Genomic DNA, 25726 nt, shown 5'->3' with positions numbered 1-25726 from the left:
AGGGCTGAAGCCTCTGCTGCAAGGGTTGAACCCCGAATGGAAGATATCCTGCAGGCATTAGCCAATATTGGAAATCTGATGGAAAGGCAGGCGCAGCAACAGCCCGGAGCAGAACGCCGTACTCAAGGACTAGTGGAGCAGTTCTTGAAGCTCAAGCCACTTAAGTTTAATGGAATGGGAAGTCCTGAGGAGGCGGAGCAATGGATTGATGGGATGGAACGAATTTTTCAGCTGTTGGACTGCACTGATGCTGAGAAAATAGTTTTAGCAGAGTACCAGTTGGAGGGAAATGCAAAGTTTTGGTGGAGAGCTTCGAAGGATATAATCTTTCCACCAGGTACTAATGTGAGCTGGGAGGAGTTTGTTAGGGCTTTCAATAGGAAGCATTTCTCTAATTGTGCTAAGGATAGGAAGATTACTGAATTTGTTCAGCTAGAACAAAAAGGGTTGATGGTAGATCAGTATGAGGCTAGATTTTCTGAATTGTCTAGATATGCTCCTAGATTGATTGAGGATCAGGAAGAGAAGGCTAAGAGATTCCTGAAAGGATTGAGGACTTATATTAGAAAGCAACTGGTGCCTTTGAACATAAGAGATTATAATGAGATTTATGAAAGGGCGCAGTTAGTGGAGCAGGAGCTGTTGAGGGAACGGTCGGAGTTTAAGAAACCGTTGAATTTTAATGATGTGAGAAAGGGTAAGAGACCTTATTCTAGTCAAGGTCAGACTTGGAATGTGAAGAAGAAAAGTAACTTTGGGAATTTTGGAGGAGCAAGGAGTGGTCCGAATATAGGGAAAGCACCCTATCAGCCTAGTATTTGTCAGAAGTGTAATGGACGCCATGGCCCAGGACCTTGTACGGGACAACAGAAATGTTTTGGCTGTGGACAAGTGGGTCATCTTAGGAGAAATTGCCCACAAGAGAGGTCGCAAGTGAGTGTTGGCTCGGTGCGACTGGGATATCAGAGTGATGTTAGGTCAAACCCACAAGGAAATCCTCAAAGACCACCTGCACAAGGAAGGGTGTATGCGATTACCCAGGAGGAAGTGGAAGCTTCCAAAAATGTTATCTCAGTTACGATTCTTATTAATGGTGAAAAGACATATGCATTGTTTGACACGGGTGCAACGCATTCGTTTATGTCTGAAAGATATAGATGTTTGAATAAGATAGAAGTTATGCCGCTTGAGACGCCTCTTTGTGTTTCCACGCCTTTAAAGGATATGGTATTGTCTACGCTGGTGTGTGGGAATTGTAAGATATCAATGGGAGGAAAGGATATGGAAATAGATTTGGTTCTAATGGCTATGTATGATTTTGACGTTATTATAGGAATGGACTGGCTTCGTAAGTATCGGGCTAGAATGGATTGTTATAGAAGAGTGATTCAATTTGTTTTACCTGATCAGTCTAGTTGTGAATTTTTAGGAGGTCGACCCATTTTCTGTAGCACTTATTTCGGCGGTAGAAGCACTGTAAGTTACTTGACAAAGGATGTCAAGGGTACCTAGCCATAGTTAGAGATTATGCAAGGGAGGAGCCTAATCTTGAGGAAGTTCGTGTAGTTAACGAATTTCAAGATGTATTTCTTGAGGAATTGCCTGGATTGCCGCCAGAGCGGGAGATTGAATTTGAAATTGAATTAATGCTTGGAACGGGACCAATATCAAAAGCCCCATATAGGATGGCCTTAGTTGAATTGAAGGAGTTGAAAGTGCAACTGCAAGAATTGATTGACAAAGGATTCATTAGACCAAGTGCTTCACCTTGGGGTGCACCGGTCTTATTTGTGAAAAAGAAAGATGGATCGATGCGCTTGTGTATTGACTATAGGCAGTTGAATCAAGTGACCATTAAGAATAAGTATCCTTTGCCTAGAATTGATGACTTATTTGACCAACTCCGGGGAAGTTCGATCTTCTCTAAGATTGACTTGAGGTCGGGATACCATCAGTTGAGAATTAAAAAGGAGGACATTCCTAAGACTGCGTTCAGGACTCGTTATGGACACTATGAGTTCCTTGTTATGCCATTTGGATTGACTAACGCGCCGGCCGCATTTATGGATTTGATGAATAGAATATTTCAGCCTTATTTAGACCAGTTTGTGATTGTTTTTATTGATGATATTCTAGTATATTCAAAAGGGCCTAAAGAGCATGAGCAGCATTTGAGAATAGTTTTGTAGACCTTGAAAGAGCATAAGTTGTATGCCAAGTTTAGTAAATGTGAGTTCTGGTTGGACCAGATAATATTTCTAGGACATGTGGTGTTAGGAAAAGGAATTGCAGTAGATCCAGCAAAAGTTGAAATAGTGGTAAATTGGCCGAGACCGACGACACCCACTGAAATACAAAGTTTCTTAGGACTGGTGGTTATTATAGAAGGTTCATTGAAGGATTTTCACGACTGGCAGGACCTTTAACTAAGTTAACCCGAAAGAATGTGAAGTTTGAGTGAAATGGAGAATGTGAAAGGAGTTTTCAAGAGCTCAAAAGGAAATTGACTTCGGCTCCAATTCGACTATACCTCTTTTGGACCGATGGTTTCATAGTGTATAGTGATGCATCTCACAAAGGACTAGGATGTGTGTTGATGCAGCATGGCAAGGTTGTAGCCTATGCATCCAGACAATTGAAACCCCATGAGCTAACCCGACGCATGATTTAGAACTAGCAACTATAGTGTTTGCCTTGAAGATATGGAGACACTATTTGTATGGGGAAAAGTTTGAGATTTATACGGATCATAAGAGTTTGAAGTATCCGTTCTCACAAAAGGAGTTGAACATGAGACAAAGGAGGTGGATGGAGTTGTTAAAGGATTATGATTGTGAGATAAGATATCATCTAGGAAAGCAAATAGAGTAGCAGATGCTCTTAGTCGAAAATCGGCTATGGAAATGGCTAGTTTAAGGATGGCAGAATGGGAATTGTTAGAATCTGTAGCAAATTCAGAATTTAAATTGGAAATGGATTGTCTTACTGGCATGCTTAGTGCATTAAGGATTGAGCCAGAGATTATCCAGAAAATTAAAATCCTGCAAGAATCTGACCCAAAGATTTTGAAAATGAAAGATACAGTATCTTTAGGGAAAAGATCAAAATTTCAAGTCTCTGATGATGGAATAGTAAGATGTCAAGGACGACTTTGTGTTCCTGACAATGAGGAATTGAGGAAGGAAATTCTGTCGGAGGCACATAAGAGTAATTATAGTATCCACCCAGGTAGTACAAAGATGTACAGGAATTTGTGTCAGCAATTTTGGTGGAATGGTATGAAGGCAGATACGGCTAAGTACGTATCTCAATGTTTGATGTGTCAGCAAGTAAAAGCGGAACATCGTAAACCCGCAGGACTCTTGAGACCATTAGACATTCCAGAATGGAAATGGGAACATATAACGATGGACTTTGTGCAAGGATTGCCAAGGACATCAAGGAGTCATGATTCAATTTGGGTGATAGTGGATCGTTTGACTAAGTCGGCACATTTCTTAGCACTTCGCATGGACTACCCAATGGATAAGTATGCGGACATGTATGTAAGTCAAGTGGTACGCTTACATGGTGTTCCAGTGACCATTACTTCAGATCGGGATTCGAGGTTTATTTCGAATTTTTGGAGAAGTCTTCAAGTTGCATTAGGGACTAAGCTTCAATTTAGTACTGCTTTTCATCCCCAGACAGATGGTCAATCAGAAAGAGTAATCCAGATATTAGAGGATATGTTAAGGGCTTGTGTAATCGATTTCAAATGAAATTGGGATGAAAGATTGCATTTGGTAGAGTTTGCCTATAATAATAGCTTTCAGAAAAGTATAGGCATGGCTCCATATGAAGCATTATATGGAAGGAGATGTAGGACTCCTGTCTATTGGAGTGAAGTAGGAGAAAGAAAGTTGACAGGACCTGAACTGGCACAAGTTACCACTGAGGCTGTTGAAATTATCAGAGAAAGACATAGAACAACTCAGAGTAGACAGAAAGGCTACACAGATAGGCGTAGAAGGCCTTTGGAATTTAGTGTAGGAGACCATGTATTCCTTAAGGTATCTCCAATGAAAGGAATATCTCGATTCGAGATGAAGGGTAAGTTAAGCCCTAGGTTTGTTGGACCTTTTGAAATTCTTGAGAGGATAGGGGATGTAGCTTATCGTTTAGCGTTACCTCCTAAGTTAGAAAATCTGCACGATGTGTTTCATGTATCGATGTTAAGGAAGTACCAGCCGGATCCTGGTCACATACTCGATCATGAAGCCATCAAAATGGATGAGAGAGTAAGGTACATTGAAGAGCCTATGCAGATATTAGATCGAAATGAGCAAATTCTTAGGACCAAGAAGATCCCATTGGTTAAGGTATTATGGCGACATCATGATATGGAGGAGGCCACAAGGGAAAGTGAGGATCAGATGAAGGAAAAGTACCCCTATTTGTTTCAAGAAGGCGCGAGTGGTGTTTGAATTTCGAGGACGAAATTCTCTAAGGAGGGGAGAATTGTGGCATCCCAAAATTCAAAGCCAAGCCATAAGGTGTGTTAAAGTTCCTAATTAGGTGATAAGAATTTCCATGGCTTATGCTTTAGCCATTAGTTTTTTTTATAGATGATTTGTGCATATGATTGTGAAAATTAAATTTGATGGATTAATAATTTATGCATGGCCATGTACTTTATAAATTAAATTTCAATAACCAAGATGTCCCAAGACTTTGGCCAAGATGAAAATTGAAATTTAAAAATATTTCTAGAAGAAATTCAAAAAAAAAAAAAAAAAAAGAGGAAAAGGTTAATTTTTGGAATGGGCCTTAGGCCCATTGGCCTAAGCTTAATGGGCCAAGTCGACCGGCCCAATAGAGGCCCAAGAGAAGTGGTCGCCGGCCATAAAGGAGCCCAAGCCCAAGAAGCCCAACTCCAAGGCCCATGATGCATGTAATTGGACAAGTGGCAAAGGGGAAGGCCATGCATTGGTTGGTTTTTAGGCAAGTAATGATTGTTAATCATGAGGATTTGGGGGTATAAGAAGGGAAGAGAGAGAGGGTGGCCGGCCATTTTGCTCGCCCAAGGAGAGAGAGAGAGAGAGGTGTGTGAGAGAGAGAGAGAGAGTTGTGCGAGAGAGGAGGAGCGGCCGAGAGAGAAAGGAGGAGGGAAACGCCGTGTGCCGCCGTGTTCGCCGCCGTTCGCCGTCGACCATCCATTCTAGAGGCAAGTGGGAGTCCTCTAGCTTCTCTTCCATGCTTGTATGTCGTTTGCATGTTGAGTTTTGGGTGTTAGATGAGAAAAAAACCGAAGCGTGGATGAGTTGTGTGTGAATGGTATGGCTGTTTGTGTTCGGACCATGTGAGTCAGAAACTTGTTTGAGCTTTCATGTGTGTTTAGAGTCCGATTTTGGCTTTGATTTCTTCATGAGAGTTGTAGCTAACATCTTGAACTACAACATACTGAAATTTCGTGGAAAATGATGGAGATTTGAGGGGTTAAAGTCTTGTTCTACTGAGACCTCAGATCTGGAGACTTTTTACTGACCTCTTGCTGGATTCGTGATTGCATGTTGGTTTCTGTGGAGAATATCACTTCGATTTCTTCATAAAAGTTGTAGGGAACATCTTAAAATACAACATAATCAAATTTGAAGTGAAATGAACAAGTATAGCCTAGTAAATCAACTAGATCTTGAAGATGATGATTCTGGTGATGTATTCCGAGATACCCGAGACTTCAAGGACCTAAATGATGACTATATTCTGGTTATTTGACTTAGATCTCGTCATAAAACTTGTATATGATATCTTGATGTACAACATATCCAAATTTCAGAGAAAACGAAAGAGAATAGGTAGGTGAAATCTCAATATTTCGGTGATGTGTACACTGGACGATGCGGTAATGGATCCAGAAGCTTCGTGAGGTTGTATAAAATAATCTAAAAGTAATCTGGCTTGGAGTTCTGCATGAAAGTTGTACGAAAATGTCTTTTCTATCACTCTGTAAAATTTCATAATTTTTGGAGGCCGTATGGATATTTTAATCGAATTTCTTCAGAAACTGTGCATTCTGGTTTTATCCGAATATTATGTGCTGTTTTGTGGAAATTGTGAAATTGTGTGAAATTCAATTTGGCCATGAATTTTGCATGAAATTGTCATCCTATTGGTTTGTTTAATGATTGCTTGAATTTTTATAATTTTGGGAATTTATAGATATTGAATTTAATATTTATTTATAAAAAAATAAAAAAATAAAAAAATAAAATCGATTATTTTATTGGCCATAAATTCCATTGAATTTATTAATAAATAATTATACATTGTTGCATGTATGATAAGATATTGGTGTATGTATGACATTGAATTATGATGCATGTGTGAATCCTATGCCAAGTATGACTTGTTTGATGTCACGCCATATGCCATGTTAAAATGAGATCAAAATAATGGTAAATGTGGATAATGATAAGTGAGGAAGTGGTTGTGGTGGAGGATGAGGCCGGAATGTATAGAGATGCATTGCCGGATTTCCCTGGGAGATTCAGGATGCCCGGAATGTGGGGGGCCGGAAGCCCTGTCGGAGGTCTTTGCTCGAAGGGAATGCCTCGTGATACTAGGATTTGGGGTGCGGGATGCCCGGCTAGGGAGTGTAAATGCCGGAAGCCCTATCGGAGGTTTCTGCCCGAAGGGAATGCCTCGTGATGCTAGTTGAGATGCGAGATGCCCGAAATGTGGGGGGTTGGATGCCCGGTGGCCTGGGAGGCTGAATGCTGGAAGCCTCGGAGGTCTTTGCCCGAGGGGATGATAAAATTGATGAATTGAGAAATGGGTGATGTGGTGATCAAATTGAAAGCTAAAAGTGGAAATTAAATCATGGCATGATATGCATGATGATGATGATGATATGTGATGTGAAATAATGATGATCACCCATGATATGATATGCATGATGATATGTATGATAATGATGATGATGATATGTGATGGGAAATAATGATGATCACCCATGATATGATATGCATGATGATATGCATGATGATAATGATGATGATGATATGATGCGAAATAATGATGATCACCCATGATATGATATGCATGATGATATGCATGATGATGATGATAATATGTGATGTGAAATAATGATGATCACCCATGATATGATATGCATGATGATATGCATGATGATGATGATGATATGTGATGTGAAATAATGATGATCACCCATGATATGATATGCATGATGATATGTATGATAATGATGATGATGATATGTGATGGGAAATAATGATGATCACCCATGATATGATATGCATGATGATATGCATGATGATAATGATGATGATGATATGTGATGCGAAATAATGATGATCACCCATGATATGATATGCATGATGATATGCATGATGATGATGATAATATGTGATGTGAAATAATGATGATCACCCATGATATGATATGCATGATGATATGCATGATGATATGCACGATGATTGATGATGATGATGATGATGATATATGATGACGATGACATGTGTAATGTAATGATGTCATGATGATGATGACATGTATGATACGATGATGATACACATGTATGTGTTATAAATTGATATGATGAATGCATGATAGTATGTGCGTGGCTTCAAGGTAAGTAACGCCTGCAATGCATGTATGAATTGCATGATATTGAGTTGTTATTGGATTTCCTTATCTGCCGAGTGGTTGTACTCACCCCTTTGGGGACCCACATTTCAGATTAGCAGTATGCCGCTTCCCGCCGTCACGCGGGGTATTTTACGGTCTACCATCCGATGTAGAGGTCGAGTGTCTTTGAGATAGACTGTCCCTCTGTTCCCGGACTGACTTTTATTCGAGTACGCTGTCTAGTGATGTACGACATAGGCTGGTCGGGGGCCCTGTCATTCAGGAGTTCATATCCGTACATGTTCTTCGGGATGGAGCGATGCGAGGGATGTTGCCGCCGCCACTACCTGATGCACCGGGTTGGGTGTGAGGCCTGTACGTGACGAGTAGGGGCTGGACCATTTTTGGGGATAGTTAGCCGACACTTATGATGGGGATTGTGCACGTGTGATGTTGAGGGTTGAGGGTTCTTTTTGAGGTTTTAGGCTGGACATGGCTGAGTCCTAGCTTTTCCTTTTTGTTGTACTGACCCAAAAGAAGTCTCATCTTGAAAATATATGTAAATAAAGGGTCGTGGCTTGTTTATAAAATTATGGTGATTAGTGGTGTGTATTTGTATCATGGTTGGTAGGGGGAGAGATGGTGATGTTTTAATTTGCTTTCGCTAATGAGTCGTGCTGGGACCGTTTTGTTTTAATAAAAAAAAAATGTGTTTACGAATTAGGACACTTCTTCAAAGCATAAAGGTAATAAGGTGTAACATTGGTGCTGGTGACGACCTGCAAAGGGTTCGGGGTGTCACATGAGTTCCTTAGAATTAAGACAACCGGAGCTCAGCTTGACCGGTTCAGGCGAGCTCTGGCCCTCTTCGACCTACTGCTAAGTTGTTGTCAGCATTGTGAGTTGTGTTTTGAGACCGCTGGCACCTGTTCTGATCCTGCTCAATCCGAGAGACCCCGTTCTAGTGGCACATCCCATCTATTCGACAGAATGCTCGAACCAGATTTGCTTTCATTTCCTTGGGTTTGAGCGTTCGACAGCCGCGATGGGGGCCGCAGTGGCTAGCAGTGGGCGGTGGATGGCCGAGCGACGACTGGGGGAGGTTAGAGCCATGAGTCCTCGCATGCGTTGTCAAAGCTCGCCCTGAAACCCCCCTATCGTCATTGTTGAAGGCCTTTGGCCTCGGGGGGTCGAAAGTCACCTCCACATCTAAGCGCGATGGCGTCGTCACGCTTTGGCCAGCTAATCGCCTGGATGGCGCTGTCGCAGCTCCTCTGGTCGCGACTAAGTAGTCGTCGACCGAAAGAGGAAGGCCGAGTTGGGCCAGATCTTTCTGGCCCGCTCAGCCTCTTTCTTTTGTAGCCCACAACCTAGAGTTGGTCTGGGTTGTGGGCCTACATACCTTTTTTTGTAGGGGAGTGGGCCCGCTAGTTAAGGCCTAATCCTGGCCCTTACGGGAGGGTTGATTGGCCCGCCCCTAAGTGGGCTAGACCTGAGCGAGTCTTACCAACCCACCTCGATCGGGTCAAGCTCGGGTCGGGTCAGACCAAACTCGACTCAGCCCGGGCGAAATTAATAAAAATATATTTTAAACAAATCAAAAATTTAAAAATATAGGGTTTGGTTAGGAGTTACGATGTCCTGCCTTCTTAGTATAATTAGGCCTTTATTTACTCATATATTGATTATATCGTATGTTTAATTTGCATATTTTCTTATGTTTAATTGCATGAGCTAAAATTGACTACAATTAGGATTTTGATTGCAAATTGTTACTTTAATGATTGCGTATCTGCATGATCACTTTACATGTTAGTGGATAAATATAAAATCAATTCAAATTGCATGACAAAAATCTTTTCTTTTAAAATGAACAAGATTAAGTACCAAAAAGAACACTAAATGGTTAATTAGTGTAATCAAGTCTTTAACTCTAGATTCTCTAGTTGCGTAGGAAGTGAGGTACATTTCCATACATTACTTAGTTTCTAGCTGACCCCAATAGGTTTGTGGCGACTCCTTATTGCGAAATTCTTGAGAACATCTCAATGCCACGCGATATATGAGCTTAGGAGAGCCCAAGCCTAATCATGGGCCTTAGGTCCATCCTTTAGGCAATGCTCCTAAACCTATCCCCTCCCCCCGAGGGATAGGTCGCGACACTACTTGATGTATGGATCATCCATCCTATCTCTTATAGTTCCTAGTAAGTCCTGTGCAAGTTTTGTAAAAGAAATGTGGTATGACTGTTAAAAAAAAAACAAAAATGAATTGATTCCAACTAGAAGAGTTACTAAGTGGCGTGTGTATATGGATTAGAGAAAATTGAATGATACCACTAGAAAATATCTACTCTATTTACTATTTATCGATAAGATGTTGGCAAGACTTTTAGGACATGAATTTTATTACTTTCTTGATGGATATTCGGGGTATAATCGGATTCTTATTGCACTAGAAGATTAAGATAAAACTACTTTCACTTATTCCTTGGTATTTTTACTTTTAGAAGAATGCCATTTGTTCTTTATAATGCACCAGCTACTTCTCAGAGATGCATGATGGCTATTTTTCTGATATAGTTGAAAGGGTTAATACCTTGAAAAACCCCAAACTGGTACACTTGTGACAAATTTACTCCAAACTATTTTTTGACCACAAAAAACCCCAAACCGGTATTCCTTTGACAAATTTACCCCAAACTGATATATTTGTGACAAATTTACCCTCTGTTAGTTTTGGTTAAATTTTATTGTCAAATTATTAAATTAAATGACACGTGACAGTTGACTTGTATAATTTTACGTTCCATTTGTTACAGTTTAAAACTTTTGTGATTTTTTTGTAATATTAATCCAATTTAGCATAGAGTATATTTGTCACAAATTTACCAGTTTAGGGGTTTTTTGTGGTCGAGTAAATTAGTTTGGGGTAAATTTGTCATAATGTACCAATTTAGGGTTTTTTTTTTTATAATTAGTTGGGGTAAATTTGTCACAGGTATCCCAGTTTGGGATTTTTCATGGTAAAAAAAATAGTTTGGGGTAAATTTGTCACAGGTGTACCGGTTTAGGGTTTTTTTAGGGTATTAACCCTAGTTGAAAAATATATTGAGATTTCATAGATGATTTCTCCGTTTTTGGCTTATCATTTGATTCTTGCTTAAATAATTTGGCTTTGGTCTTACAAAGATGTGAGGAGACTATCCTTATTTTGAATTAGGATAAGTGTCACTTTATGGTACAAGAAGGAATAGGGCCCGGGCATAAAATTTCTAGAAATGGAATAGAAGTCGATTGAGCCAAAGTGGAAATCATTACAAAATTGCCTTCACCAACATCTGTGAAACTTGTTCGAGGATTTTTGGGGCATGCAGGATTTTACAGGCGGTTTATAAAAGATTTTTCAAAATTTGTTAAACCTTATTCTAATCTTTTGGTAAAAGATGTTCTATTTAATTTTTTTGACGAATGCATGCAGCTTTTAACACTTTGAAGAAGAAATTACTGTCAGCACCAAATATGGTAGTATCGATTGGGATTTACTTTTTGAGCTAATGTATGATACTAGCAATTCTATAGTGGGAGTTGTTCTAGGACAAAGGAAAAATGGAGTTTTTCAAACCATTTATTATGTCAGTCAAACCTTGTCAGATGCACAATTGAATTATTCAACAATGAAAAAGGAACTTTTTGAGGTAATTTTTGCTTTTAATAAATTTCGTTCTTATTTTTTTTTGGTCGGATAATTTCGTTCTTATTTAATTGGCTTAAAATTTATAGTTTATTCTAACCACTATACTCTTAAACATCCGCTTGAAGAGAAAGAAAGAAAACCCCGGTTGATTAGGTGGAAGATTTGATTTGGAAATCAAAGATAAAAAGCAAACCGAAAATTTAATTAAGGATCACTTGTCAAGAATTCAGAATTCAAAGAAAAAGGTAAGACTAATTTTGGAAGAGTTCCTTAAGAGAAATTTTTCCCGTCAAATCCACAAAAATTCCTTAGTATGTTGACTTTGTTAATTATTTAGTAAGAAAAAATTCTTTTTTGATTTAACAATTATTTTTGGGAAGAACCTTTCTTATTTGAAATATGTGCAAACCAAGTCATAAGGAGATGTGTTCCAAATGAAAACATAACAAGTGTTTTACATCATTGTTATGACGAAGAGGCAGGTGGCCATTTTTGGTGCCACCAAAACTACAGATTAAGAATTTGTAATTTGGATATTGTTGGCCCATACTTTTTAAAGATGCATACTCCTACTCCTACGCAGCTTCATGTGATTAGTGTCAAAGAACCAGAAATATTTCAAGGAAAAATGAGATGTCTTTAAACAACATTATTGTGTGTGAATTATTTGATATTTGAGGTATTGGTTTCATGAGAATTTATACATTTTAGCGATTGTGAAGTATGTATCTAGGTGGATAAAAGCTGTAGCATTGCCAACTGATAATGCTAAGATTGTGGTCAAATATTCTTGAAGAAAAATATTTTTACCCAATTCGGCACTTCTAAGGCAATCATAAGTGATAAGGGGACACATTTTTACAACATACAGTTTGAAGCATTTTGGAGTAAGTAGGAGTCACGTATAAGGTTGCAACTCCTTATCATTCTTAGACTAGTGGTCAAGTAGAGATTTCAAATAGCAAAATCAATAGAATTTTATAAAAAACAATGAATGCCTTTAGGATAGATTGGTCAATGAAACTTGATGATGCACTTTGGGCTTTTAGAATAGCGTTTGAATTCCAATTAGGATTTATCCTTTTAGACTAGTGTTTGAGAAGGCATGTTACTTACCGGTGGAATTAGAGCATAAAGCATATTAGGCATTAAAATTTTTGAATTTTGACATGCAGTTTACATGTGAAGAGAGATTGTTACAATTGAATGAATTGGAGGAATTTCGCAATGAGGCCTATGAAAATCCTAAGTTGTATAAGAATCATACAAAAAGATGACATAACAAGCACATATTCATAAGAGAATTCGAAATTGGTTAAAAAGTTTTACTTTATAAGTCTTGTCTTAAATTTTTTTCAAGAAAGTTATGGTCTCGATGGCCTAGTTCTTTCAAAGTCATATAGGTATTCCCATATGAAACAATTAAAGTTGCACATGACACCGAAAGTACATTCAAGGTGAATGGTCAATATTTGAAGCCCTACTTTGGAGGTAGTTAACTTACAATAGGTAGAAGACCACCATTAAACTTCAACCTCCACAATAGCAACATTTGAGATAGTTTGGCTGAAAACTATAAAGTAATCATTTCTTGGGAGGCAACCCAAGGACTTTCATTATGTTTCTTCACTTATTTATTTATTTATTTATTTTGGTAAGGTTTTCTTCACTTATATGCTGTGAAACAAGCTATTATTGCGAAAATAGGATTTTGAAGTTTACTTTTCTTAAAAAAAAAAGAAAAAAAGAAAAAAAGATTAACTTTTCTCTGTTTTATCCAAGTTAATTTTCTCCCTTGAGGGACCATGTTCCAGGAGTTTAATCATCAAGGCTATCAATGGACACATCCTACAACAATGGGAGTTTTCTTGCTCATATTTTTTTTTTGTCACATTGAGGGCAATGCTTTATTCAAGTTTGTGGGGAGACAAAATTTTTGCTAAATCTATTTTTTTTTAATCATGATTGCATTCCTTATTGTGAATTTTTTGTTATTCTTAGGAAAATGTAATATTTTGTTCAAATTTGCAACTGATGTATGAGTTAATTTTGATTATGATTATGTTGATCCACTTACTAAGCACTAAAAGTCTCTAATTTTTTTAATTGTGTGTAAATTTAAAGAACATTTATGTGAAGTATGTGATTTTCTTAAATCTCTTCCAAATTTTAGAATTTCTTTGATTTTTCTTTTGAGGCGAAATCCTAAGTTATATCTAACCAAGAAAATGATTTATACAATTTTTGGATTGATTGAGTCTTTCAAGCCAACCCTGCTTATTTATCCCTAGTAATCTCGTTGAGCCTTAATTATCATCCATTTTTTTTATTGACACCCATATATGTTTAGCCTATATTTCATCAAATTATATCATTGTCCCACGGCCCATGAACACGTTAATTTTTTTAATAAAAGTTTATTTGAGCCTAATAGCAATTTGAGAGGACGAGTGGAGCATGAAAAGGAAAAAAAAATATTGATTGCTATGGTTGTTTAGGGTGTATCAAAAAAGATTTTTTTATACCTTTTATGGTTCCCTATCCAATTTTTAATTGAGTGAGTCTTTTGGATACTCAATGAGTTGGAAATTTTCATATTATATCAAGAGGGACTTTGGAAGGAACTCCACCATAAAGCAATTTTAGGAAAAAGAAAGAGCAATGAAAAAAGAAAAAAAGAAAAAAAAGAATTATAATATATGGTGGTAGAAAGATCATCTTGAAGGAGTGAAATTAGGGACAGTGACATTGACTTTAATAAGATCCTAGAAATTAACGTGTTGATTGGTGAGTTGAGCTGATAATTACCATTATTTTACCTTTAGCCTAGCCTTACATTGCAAACTAAGAAAATTCCTACTAATTTTTGGTTGGATTATTAACTTACATTAGTGGAGAAATGAATGAAAAGCAAGCCTATGAGGTTTTATCATTGTTATAGAGAATTTTTAAGAGGTTGTTTATCAATGTAAATTTATTTGGATTGTATATAACTTGAAAAGATGAGGACTCATCCACCAATTGGATCACATAATGGTCTTAACTTATAAATCAATTTCAATGTTTGGATGAAATTTATGTTTTTTTAATTGTGAATTTGAGCAATTATGAAAAAATATCATGGAGAAGGTTGTTGCTTTGAGTATACACTATATCTTGCTTTTGTTTGAGAACTAGTAAAATGTTAAGTTTGGGGGTTTGATAACTATATAAAAGTAGAGTTATTTGACCTATTTAGGCAACAAATAATGCAATATCCACGAGAAAATATTTGGATTTCTTTCCGATTATTCGAATTTTCCTTGTTTATGTAATGAAATATGGAGAAAATAAGAAAAAGAATGGAAAAAAAAAGGGAATCATGGATTTTGTCCCTAATTTTATCCACAAGCATTGAAAGATGCATATCTAATCAGAGATCCTTTGATTTACTACATAATTTTATGCGAAAAATAAGCAATTGTCTGGAGATGAGGGTCTCGGATGTATCCTATAAATAGGAGAATATTGAGAACCTAGGAGATAGCTAGGTTTCTATTTTTAGATCATTTTTTATTGTTTTAAGAGTTTTTCAAGCATTTTAGAGAGAAGACAAAAGTAGTGACCGAATTTTTATTCTTTAATTCAAGATGTTAGGTTTGATTTATAGTTTTGTTTCTTCTTCTACTATGTTCTAATTTTCTTTTGTTAAGGCTATAATGTAGCTTGATCATGATAATATGAATTTCATGATTTTTATGAATGCAAGTGATTTCATTCATGTGAGTTACATATTATCGTGCTTAATGCTTTTAAGTGATCGACCACCAGTAGAATGATTTGATGTGGATATTTGAGATTGAGAAATAATAATATGCAATTGCTCCTTGTAATATATAACCATGAATTAAACATGGATATAAATATACCACATTATTTGTGTAGTTTTTGGTGATAAGATGATCCAAAAGACTTATTATAAGCTGAGAATATTAATAGATTTTAATATACTCATGCTTATTTAAATTTATATAGAGATATAGTGGATTAATAAACTGAGTAGGTTTGTTATATCTAGAGATAGAATAGTAAATAGATTAGAAAATTCCACTATCACATATTTGTTATTGTTTTTGTACGCATAATAATTTGAAATTTATATCTAATAGTTATGATAAGATCGGATGCTCTAATATATTTATCTCGATTGATGTACTGCATTTAGTTTCCAAATTTTGCTTTGAAGATTTTTAGTTTAATTTTTTCTCAATTCTATTTTGATATGTTAGATAAATTTAGAATTAATCTATTGTTAATATTTATTTGGTTTTCATCTATCTTTGTAAGACGATATTATTTTCTTATCATTACATTACTTGTTTGATATTTTCGTTTGCGTTTAGAATATTACGATTAAGTGTCCTCGCGACTATAATTGGATTTGTTATGAGTGAATTTGGGGATTGCGTGAATCAATTTCTTGCAAATTGTTATTCTTATATCGATAACAAATCTAATTATTTCGTGAGCGGTTCGAAATGACTGGACTTTTTCAATAGATATAGGTGAAGATTCGTAACCTTTTCAAATTATTAATAGTAGAATTAATGTGCCTAATTTCTTGTGGGTAGGCTACAAGCATTAAGTTTTGCCCTTTCTAGCGGTCCGGCCTTATTTGCATTTAAGGACTCATCTCGAGTGTGATATAACTAGTTAGATGTTTGAGTCTTGTCTGATATAAGATACAGTTAGATAAAAACCATACTAGGCAATACAACCTCCTCATAATCATACTCAATGTGTGCTAGGGCTCCAAAAAGCGGTAGTGGGGAAATGGCCATTCTAAATGTCTAAAAAAAAAAAAAAAAAAGAAGCTAAAGCCCAGCAAGTGAAATCTCTAAGTTTAACGTAGGAGTTCACCTTTGCAGCTACTCTGGCATAACAATCATAAACATTCGAAGCAACATAATCAATGCATAAGAATACACTCTTACCTTTTTTGCAAGTACCTCACACAAATGCATGGTTATCACCTACTCAATGCACACGTATGACATATAATTTCTTAATGCATCGATATCATTTGGTTCTTTATCATTATGTATATATGTACATTCATGAACATGTATCATCTTATTTACTTAAGCTCTCGAACACTCCTGAGACATCTTGACACACGGGACATCTCAACATGGTTTAACCCTGTAGATTTGTTTTGTTATCGTAAATTTAGGGATTTTATAACTTCATGTAAATAAGTGTTCTAGATGATAGGGATTATTGAAAAACACAACTTATTGTTACTATTTTTATTTATTTCATTTAACTCCAAAATTATAACCATTGACTATGGGTTATAAATAGCCACACTGTATTCTTGCAAAAATTGTCCAAAAAGTCATAAACTTATTGTACAACGGCTTTAGTTCTAAACCTTTCAATTGCGCTAATTTAGTCCAAAAACCTCTTGACAATTTGCTAATTCAGTCTTAAAATTTTCAATTGCACCAATTTAGTCTTAAATCTTTTAACCCGTTGCCAATATAGGTTTTTAAGGGCAAAAGCACAGCGCAAGTGCCAAAACTCAGCACGGGGGATACTTAACACTTAAGTGCCAAAAGTTCTGAAAGGTACACTTAAGTACCACTTCTTTGAAAAATGAGACATTTAAGTGCCAACTCCAATGAAGGGAGCCATCGGAAAGCTCAATCAATAAAAAAAAAGCTAAAACGACGTTGTTTTGCCTCTTATTTGAATTTTAATATATATTAGTTAAATTAAATTTTAAAAAAAAGGATTGCAACATTTGTTCAATGAGGTTTGTGCTCGTCTCCGCCACCCCATCATCATCGGGAAGGGTTGGCAACGGTGGGAGGAGGGTCGGCCGGCTTCATCGGGCCTTGACTAGGGGCTAGCAACCTTGGCTAACCGATGGCCAGAGGGTCTCCAGCCCTTGTCGAATCTAGGGAAGGGCTGTGACCCTCACCCTAGATTTGGGCGAGAGCTTGTAGGCCCTCGCCGCCAATCCGCTAGGGCTACCAAACCCTGGCCGTCGTCAGCCCTTCCTAATGATTGTAGGGTAGCAACGACGAGGGCTTGCACAACCCTCATTGAACAAGTGCTGCAATCCCTTTTTTTAAAATTTATTTTTAAATTTAATTAAATTAATATTTATATGAAAATTCAAATCTGAGGCAAAACAACGTCGTTTCCGGCTTATCTAGCCACATCAGTATGCAAAACGACGTCATTTTGTACTTGTCTCACTGAAAAAAAGTCACATCGATATTTTGATCAAAATTTCTCATCGTTGACACTTAAATGATCTATTTTTCTCCTATTTTCACACTTAAGTATATCTTCATGAACTTTTAACACTTAAGTGTCATCTTGTGCTAAGTTTTAGTACTTAGGGTATTCAGCACTCATTTTTTTGGCTAATTTTTTATGGAAATCACCAACCTAATGGTCTAGTCAAAGTTGAATGTCCTTAACATGGACAATTTTTTAAATTTTTTGAAAAAAGGAAAAGTAAGAAAAGAAATGAAAAAAATCAATAAAAATAATAAAAATAATAAAAAATTGATCTTTTTTTTTTTTTTAAATTTAAAAATCATTCATGCCAGCACTAGTTGTGCCAATAGAAAGACTAGCATTGATTATACTGCCACGTTAGTGATTTTCGATCAAAATTAACAAGAAGAATTGTAATATGTTAAAAGGTTTATGATTAAATTAGTAAATAGTTAAAAGGTTAGGACTAAAATGATACAATTAAAATGTTTCAAACTAAATTAACCATTGTATAATAAGTTTAAGACTAAATTAACATAATCAAAAGGTTTAGGACTAGATTGACTACCATACAATAGTAGGACTTTTTGGACAATTTTCAATTCTATGTAAGTCTCGATCAATCAATTAAAGAACTCAATGTTCTTGCAAATTTGTCTTTATTTTTACTTTTCTGCGACTTATCTTTTCCGCTTTATAAATATCTTTCAATTTCCATACTTTAATTGTAGTTTATAGATCTTCGTTGTTGATTAAATTCCGATGTTGCATCTTTATCAACTTAGTTTGTTGTCAATTAAATTCCGGCAAAGCTTTTTATGTCATCATATTTTTGATTAAATTCCGTAAAAGTATACATATTTATTAGGCAAAAGAATGCTTCAAGTGTCATAACTTGGCACAAAGGGACACTTAAGTGTCATTACTTACGAAAGTGCCACTCAAGTGCCACATTTGAAGAGAAATTGATCACTTAAGTGTTGACGTTGTTTTGCACATGGCGTGGTAAAAAATTAATTAAATTAAATTTAAAATAATTTTTTTAATATTAAAAAATTAAAACAATTAAAAGGGGGAGAGGTTGAGGGCTTAGCCCTCAGCTGCCTCCCCACTTTTTTATTTATTTAAATTTTAAATATTTTTAGTTTTTTTTTTTTAAATTTTTAAATTTTTAATATTAATTTTTAATTTTTAAATATTTTAAATAAATTTAATTTTAAATTAAATTTAATTATTTTTTTACCATGTCAACACCAAAACGACGTCGTTTTGCACTTGCTTCGGCAGAAAATTGCCACGTTAGCAATTTGGCCGGATTGACACTTAAGTGATCAATTTTGCTCTGATTTTGATACTTAAGTGTCACTTTCGTAAGTTATGGCACTTAAGTGTCCATTTGTGTCAAGTTATGGCACTCCAAGGGTTCGTGCGTCTATTTATTGTGTTCCATTGATACAACATTTGTCTTGAATCACCACAAAACTTGTCTCCTCTTAATAAAAATCAAAGATGAATTTCAGTGAAAGATACTTCATAGATGATGTAATTTCGGCAGAAAAAGGGGCAACTATGTTCTCCATCTCTTTCTCTTCTGTATCTCTCAATTATGTTGAAACTTCACGATTCCTTCGTAGTTTTTTGAATCACGTCAAAACTCCATGAAGTTGAAAGAGTTGAAGCTCATACTCCTCCATAACTCTCTGGTTCACATCAAAAGTCAACAAAAGCAACAAGAGAGTAGAAACTCATTTTGCTCCTTAACTCTACGGTTCAAGTTGAAGGTGCATGAAAGTGGCGAGAGAGTCGAAACACTATACTTTCCAGTGTTGCAAAGTTGAATGATCATATTTTCTTTTGTACTAAATTTGGTGTTTTTTGGCAGATCTATCGCATCGGTGTTATTGGAGCTTGTTTATTTCTTATTATAGTCAAATGTGTGGATCTGGAATGCTGCAATGAGCTCTTTTGTTATTTCATATTTAGATAGTCCAATATTCATGGATTAATTGATAAAGCTCATTTACTGTTTAAGATTTATATAGTACAATAATCATGGATTGATTGATAAAGCTCATTTATTGTTTAAGATTTAAATAGTACAATAATCATGATGATTGATGGAAGTTATCTTCGTCTATACATTTGTGTTTTTTCGACTGTGAATTATGAGGGATTCTTACCGTCTCTATTTGTTTATTTTTAGGCTTGCACCAAATAATGGACATAATATAATATGAAAATATCCGGTTTCATTACTGCTATTAATCAAATAGTGTATAAGACATAGCAAAATATTTTATATGCTAGTCTATCGGGTCCTATTTTAACTAAAACTTCAAACAGCAAAACGCAACTTTAATGGTGGCAATAGTTGAGTTTGCGTTGGCTTGATTTCATTGATTTGAAAAGTTAGTTGTTACCTAACGTCCCATCTGAGTCTTGAAAACAAAAGAAAATCCTAAGGGATGAAAGGACGAGGTGGTCCGATCTTCATTTTGACTATTTACAATCGAGCACGCAGTACCGTTCATCTTATAGCGTGTAAATATGCCTAGCTAAAGTAGGAAAACAAAAGATTGCCGATATCCAGATGGTCCATTGGATACAAAATTCGGGATACAAAGAGAATGACATAAGAGATATGGAACAAGTTTGACTTAATGAAATTCATAGACAAAACAGTGTAAAAGCTAGAATCTTTTCGAATGGTTTGATCTGTGATTCCCACGCAAAAGGTTCATGAAACAGACTACTTCGCATGCCGACAATGTAATCGACCTTTTCATGCAGGTGTTTAGCTGTCGTTTTCAAGAACCATCGAATGTTTTTAAGAATCATCGAATTAATAAATGCTTGGCGAAAAGATGCTTGCAGCGGCTAAAATCCATATATGCCAGAGCCTCGCGCAATCTCGCCTGAAAATTACAAATCAGACACTCTCGCATTCCTTCCCCTTCCTCACCACACGGACAAAAGTTTCGATTTTTAGACTACTCCTTTAGATTCTGATTCGTGTTTTTATCCATTCAAGAAGAACTGACTTCGTACGATCCGGCGCTGTCGTCATTCTCCCGGCTTCCCATCCGTACTGAAGATTCCCTCCTTTTCGATCTTCACGCAGGCATGGGGTCCCTGGAGAACGGCTCCGACGAGCCCCTCACACCAGCGGGGCGCCTCTTCCTCCAGAAGGAGATGAACCAGGTGATCTACTGTGTCATCAGCATGAAGCAACCCCTCAACGTCAACGCCCTCAAGTCGGCGATCCAGAGCTGCCCCATGTTTACGCACCCCAGGTTCTGCAGCCTCATGGTGCAGGACTCCGCAGCCGAAAGCACTGGAGGAGGACCCACGCGGACATTGACCGCCATGTCGTCCCAGTCCACGGCCCCATCGCCGAAGGCCTCTCTGACGAGGCGGCCGTCAATGAGTACCTCGCTGACCTGTCCACCAACTCACCGGGGCTCCTAGGCGACGACAATCCCCTGTGGTTTACGTTGGTCTTTGTAGTGGAGATCATGCTGCGGAGCATGTGGGCGAGCGACCGGAAGAAATCCCAGCCAAGAGAGTCGTGCAAACTCGGGCGAGCACTCGCGGGGGCTCATTCGAACAATCCCGGCCAGCCCAGCCCTCGGAATCGCCAAAAACGCTTGCTGAGAATTTCCGGAATCTGTATTTGAACTTTCGTTATTTTCTATATTTTAAATATGATTGTTTTGCGTCACTAAAAAGAAATTAAAAAAAAAATGCCACATCTCCACCATATCATCAATTAACCGCGATTTAACGACTTGTCATCCTTTTTTTTACCGGAAAATTTAATTTGAACAAAAATATTAGTAGGGATCACATTGAAAAAAATAATGTGTACAAAGTGAAGATTGAACAAATTAGAAAAGTATTGAATTCAAGGTGCCATTATTCTTTTGGGGCGATAAACACGAGATAGAACTTATACACTCTGATTTTTGTCGATTCAAAGATGACGAATCTCCGAAGACTAAAAATGCTCATTTGCCTTTGTCAGCCGTGCGGGAAGGGACTCGAATAACGGGAGTGGCGGTTGTTAACTTGCGAGAACAACAGGGATTGCAGGCGGGTCTCACTGCTGTTCCTCGTTCCTCTTTTCTTTCATGATCTCACTTCCTTTTTCGCCTTTTAACTGAAGTTGACTGAATCAAGTGTGATGTGGTATTAACCAGGAACTATCCAATTTGATGAAAGGCAACCGGGACTGAGGTGGGGCAACAAGTTCGGGATTATCCTCCTCCCCGTTCACTACAGCAGAAGCTGTGGTGACCCTCTCGAATACCTGAGAAAAGCTAAGTCGATGATGGACCGGAAGAAGAAATCTCTGGAGGCTCACTTCTCCTACAAAATCGGGGATATGGCCATGACTTTTTTAGGAGCACATGTAAGGATCAGTTCGCGCTTCTCCAATTCGGAAAACAGAACGACAATAAGCTGACAAATGCACAATCTCTCTGTTTTTGCTGATGCAGGTCGCAAGCCTGCTCAACTAAGGATCGTCTGCAACACCACGTTCAGCATCTCGAACGTGTTCGGCCCACGAGAGGAGATCACGTTTGGGGGGAACCCCATCACATACATAAGGGCGAACGTCTCGAGTTTACCCCACGTAAGGCTCCAAAATACTCGCACCTCATCGTCTGCGGTATCTAGAATGAAATCTTTATCAGGACTGATGTGGGGTGTTTGAGAGGCGATGGATGCAGGCACTCACGATGCACATGGTGAGCTATGCGGGGAGGGCGGACATGCAATTTCTGGTGGCCAAGGACATCATCCACGACCCTGATTTTCTGGCCAAGTGCTTGGAGGATGCTTACTCGAAATGAAAGCAGCAGCTTCTACTGCCTTGAACTCGAAGAAGTAAACAGGGAAACATTCCTGTGGGGTTAGGAGGGGAAATTCTGTATTTTATTCTTATAGATGTGGGATTATACACGGGGATATGATGTTCTATTGGGACGAGAAGAACCATTTTAGGCCATCGATCCGAATTTCGTCTTATGTCTTACTTGATTGATGAAGTTAGTAGGGTGTTGTTCAAGCTCAGGATCCATCCACTCTATGTTGAGCTCCAAGCAATTGAAAAGAGAAATGAAGAGAACAAAGTCAATTGTATGGCAAATAAAGCTGGGTACACTAAATTTTAAGATGATGGGACAGGTTTATGTTATTTGTATGGCCACTTAGGTCTACCTTTGATAACATCAATTTAACACACAATTTCTCTATCAATCTTGCGCACCTGACATTGAAAATTATTGCTTGCCATATTTAGTTGACTTACAACAGCCGTGCATTGATGATGGACGTCTCAACCACTGCATGTATTTAATTTAATTTTTTTTGATGTAATTGAATGTAGATAAAAGTGGACATTCAAATAGAAGAAGCCTGCTTCGTTGTTTTAAAATTTAATGTACCTAGCTTCATTTGCCGTCAATCTTGCACACCTAATATTAGAAATTATTGCTGTCGTATTTAGTTGGTTTACAACAGTTGTGCATTGATGATGGATGTCTCAACCACTCTACACATGTTTTATTATTTTTCCCATTTTTTGTTAAAACAAGCTTTGGCCGTATGTGGCTTCAGAAGGGACTTTGGGTCTTCAATGTCTTTTGAGTGGAAATTGTAGTGTTTTGGTAAAATTTTGTAAATCACTTCGACTCAAAGCTACCATTGGCTAAGCCTAGAGCCCAAGGCAACTGCTCCCAGTTTTTGGCTTTGCAGTGTTCTCGAATTTTTTCTTTTTAAGGTCAGCTAGATAACATTTTCGAATACCTATTTCCTATCTTTCCCTCATTTCTATTGTTCTTCGTCTCTCTCAACACCGTTCGCTTTGAATTCCGAACGACGTAAGGCCAAAGTTAATGGTTATTGGGAGACGGTTGACAATTGCCAAGATTTGAGTTTGCAGGATTTGGGTTCATTTTCTCCCTTGTTGTTCATCTTCTACTGAGGTAAATACACTAGAAGTTCCAAAAGTTATGTATGAGGCTCACTGTGATACCAAAAGTTTCTTTTGGATCACGTGTCACTTAAAAAAAAAACGATCATTTAAGTGTCAACTCTGATCAATGTTGTCGAAAATCCAACATGGTCATATTTCATTAATTTTTTGAATCTACGTGGCTTACTGGCGTGGCCAATTAGCATATAACACCTAAACGATGCCATGTAGATAAATTGATGAGTGATCATTTAAGTGCCAAAAATTATATATATGGATCAATTGAGTGCTAATTATTGTTAAAAGTGATTCCTTAAGTGCCAGCCGTTAGTAAAAAAAGATAACTTTAGTGCCAATCGTCGTTAAAAAGTGATCATTTCAATGATAATTTCATTTAAAAGGTGATTATTGTGCGATGTCATTTTAGACACCCACATGGACTGGATTTTTTTTTTTAAATGTGTAAAATCATATTAAAATTTTAATTATAACTACCATGTAATCAATTTGGCTAGAATATCTCGCTAGAGGCACTTAAGTGATCATTTTTTCTCCAATTTGGTATTTAAGTGAGTCTGCGAAAACTTTGGTATCAAAATGAGCGCCACACACAACTTTTGGCACTTTTAGTGTACTTACCCTCTTCTTCCTATCTAAGTTCCAGATTTGGTCACTGTTTTGATGGTTCACTTAACAGTCATGCTCTCCTTGTCGACGGTTCCTAGCGGTTGATGAGGGTGGCCAAGGGTCACTAAGGGTCTGGCCAAGGATCACTACGTGGAATGATATGGCTCAAAAATTTATTGGTAGGATTTTTCCACCTGCAAAGTCTGCAAAAATGCGTGACGATATTATTAATTTTATGCAAATGAATGATGAATCATTTTTTCAATTATGCTAATTTATTAACAATTTACTAATTTACTCCTAAACTTTTTAATGCATTGCCAATGTTGTCTTCCCAACTAATTTTGGCTAGAAATTATTGATGTAGTGGTCCAGTGAATGTTGAATGTCCTACATGGCACAGCTTGGGCTAACATGGACAATTTTTTTTTTTTTTTTGGGGATAGGAAAAGCAAGAAAAGAAATGAAAAAAATAATAAAAATTGATCATTTAAAAAAAATTAAAAATCATTCACACTAGTGCCAGCTACGCTGTGTAGGAAGACTAATATTGACTAGATCGCCACGTCAGTGATTCTCAGTCACAATTGGCTAGAAGAACCGTTATTTGTAAGAAGGCTTAGGATTAAATTAGTAAATTGTCAAAAGGTTAGGACTAAATTGATATAATTAAAATTTTTCGAACTGAATTGACCGTTGTACAATAAGTTTAATGCTAAATTAACACAATTGAAATATTTATGATTGAATTGGCCACTGTACAATAGGTGTAAGACTTTTTGGACAATTCCCCCCTCTCAATCTTTGTAAATCTTGAACAATCAATTAAAGAACTCAATGTTCTTGCAAATTTATCTTTATTTTTACTATTCTGCAATTTATCTTTTCCGCTATATAGATATCTTTCAATTTTTGTACTTTAATTGTAGTTTACAGATCTTTGTCATTGATTAAATTCTAATGTTGTATCTTTGTCACCGCACTTTGTTGTCAATTAAATTTTGGCAACGCTTTCTTATGTCATCATATCGTTGATTAAATTCTGTAAAATTGTATATATTTCTTGTGTTCCATTGATACAACATTTGTCTGGAATCACCACAAAACTTGCCTCCGCTTAATAAAAATCAAAAACGCATTTCGGTGAAAGATATTTTGTCAATGATCCAATTTCAATGAAAAAAAGGGGCAATGAGATTAATTAAAAAAAAAAAATGCTCTTCGTCTCCTTCTCTTCCATATCTCTCAATTTTGTTGAAACTTCACGATTCCTTCATAGGTTTTTGGATCATGTTAAAACTTCATGAGGACGACAAGAGAGTTGAAGCTCATTTTCCTCTATAACTCTCTGGTTTGTGTCAAAAGTCAACGAAAGCAGCAAGAGACTTGAAACTCATTCTGCTCCAAAACTCTATGGTTCATGTTAAAGGTGCACAAAAGTAACGAGATAGTCAAAGCACTATACTTTTCAGTGTTGTGAAGTTGAATGATCATATTTTCTTTCTTACTAGATTTGGTATT

At 36.8% G+C, this 25726-nt stretch overlaps 1 protein-coding gene and 1 long non-coding RNA gene across 2 annotated transcripts; both read left to right on the top strand.

Moving 5' to 3' along the window:
- The first annotated feature begins 841 nt into the window (after positions 1 to 841).
- LOC120286102 lies at positions 842 to 21789 on the top strand. The gene is made up of 3 exons (XM_039302475.1): positions 842 to 891; positions 20693 to 21267; positions 21623 to 21789. Exons 1-3 carry the CDS (start codon positions 842 to 844, stop codon positions 21730 to 21732), a joined length of 735 nt encoding a protein of 244 aa, XP_039158409.1. The 3' UTR covers positions 21733 to 21789.
- Positions 21790 to 21803: 14 nt separating this feature from the next.
- LOC104420514 lies at positions 21804 to 22865 on the top strand. Its single transcript, XR_005546408.1, has 3 exons — positions 21804 to 22009; positions 22098 to 22234; positions 22332 to 22865. It is a non-coding gene; the product is annotated as an uncharacterized LOC104420514 (long non-coding RNA).
- Positions 22866 to 25726: the final 2861 nt, after the last annotated feature.

This window comes from Eucalyptus grandis, chromosome 9, assembly GCF_016545825.1.
Source record: "Eucalyptus grandis isolate ANBG69807.140 chromosome 9, ASM1654582v1, whole genome shotgun sequence".
NCBI classification, from domain to species: domain Eukaryota; kingdom Viridiplantae; phylum Streptophyta; class Magnoliopsida; order Myrtales; family Myrtaceae; genus Eucalyptus; species Eucalyptus grandis.
The sequence above is the reverse complement of the archived record's forward strand: the minus strand, read 5'-3'. Positions and strand labels throughout refer to the sequence as shown.

Bases quoted from the DNA above. Each gene is read 5' to 3' on its own strand.
- LOC120286102 (XM_039302475.1), top strand. From the start codon at position 842: ATGGCCCAGGACCTTGTACGGGACAACAGAAATGTTTTGGCTGTGGAC. The intron at 892-20,692 runs GTGGGTCATCTT...TCCGTACTGAAG, and splicing joins AATGTTTTGGCTGTGGACAA to ATTCCCTCCTTTTCGATCTT. The intron at 21,268-21,622 runs GTATTTGAACTT...TGCCTTTGTCAG, and splicing joins GCTGAGAATTTCCGGAATCT to CCGTGCGGGAAGGGACTCGA.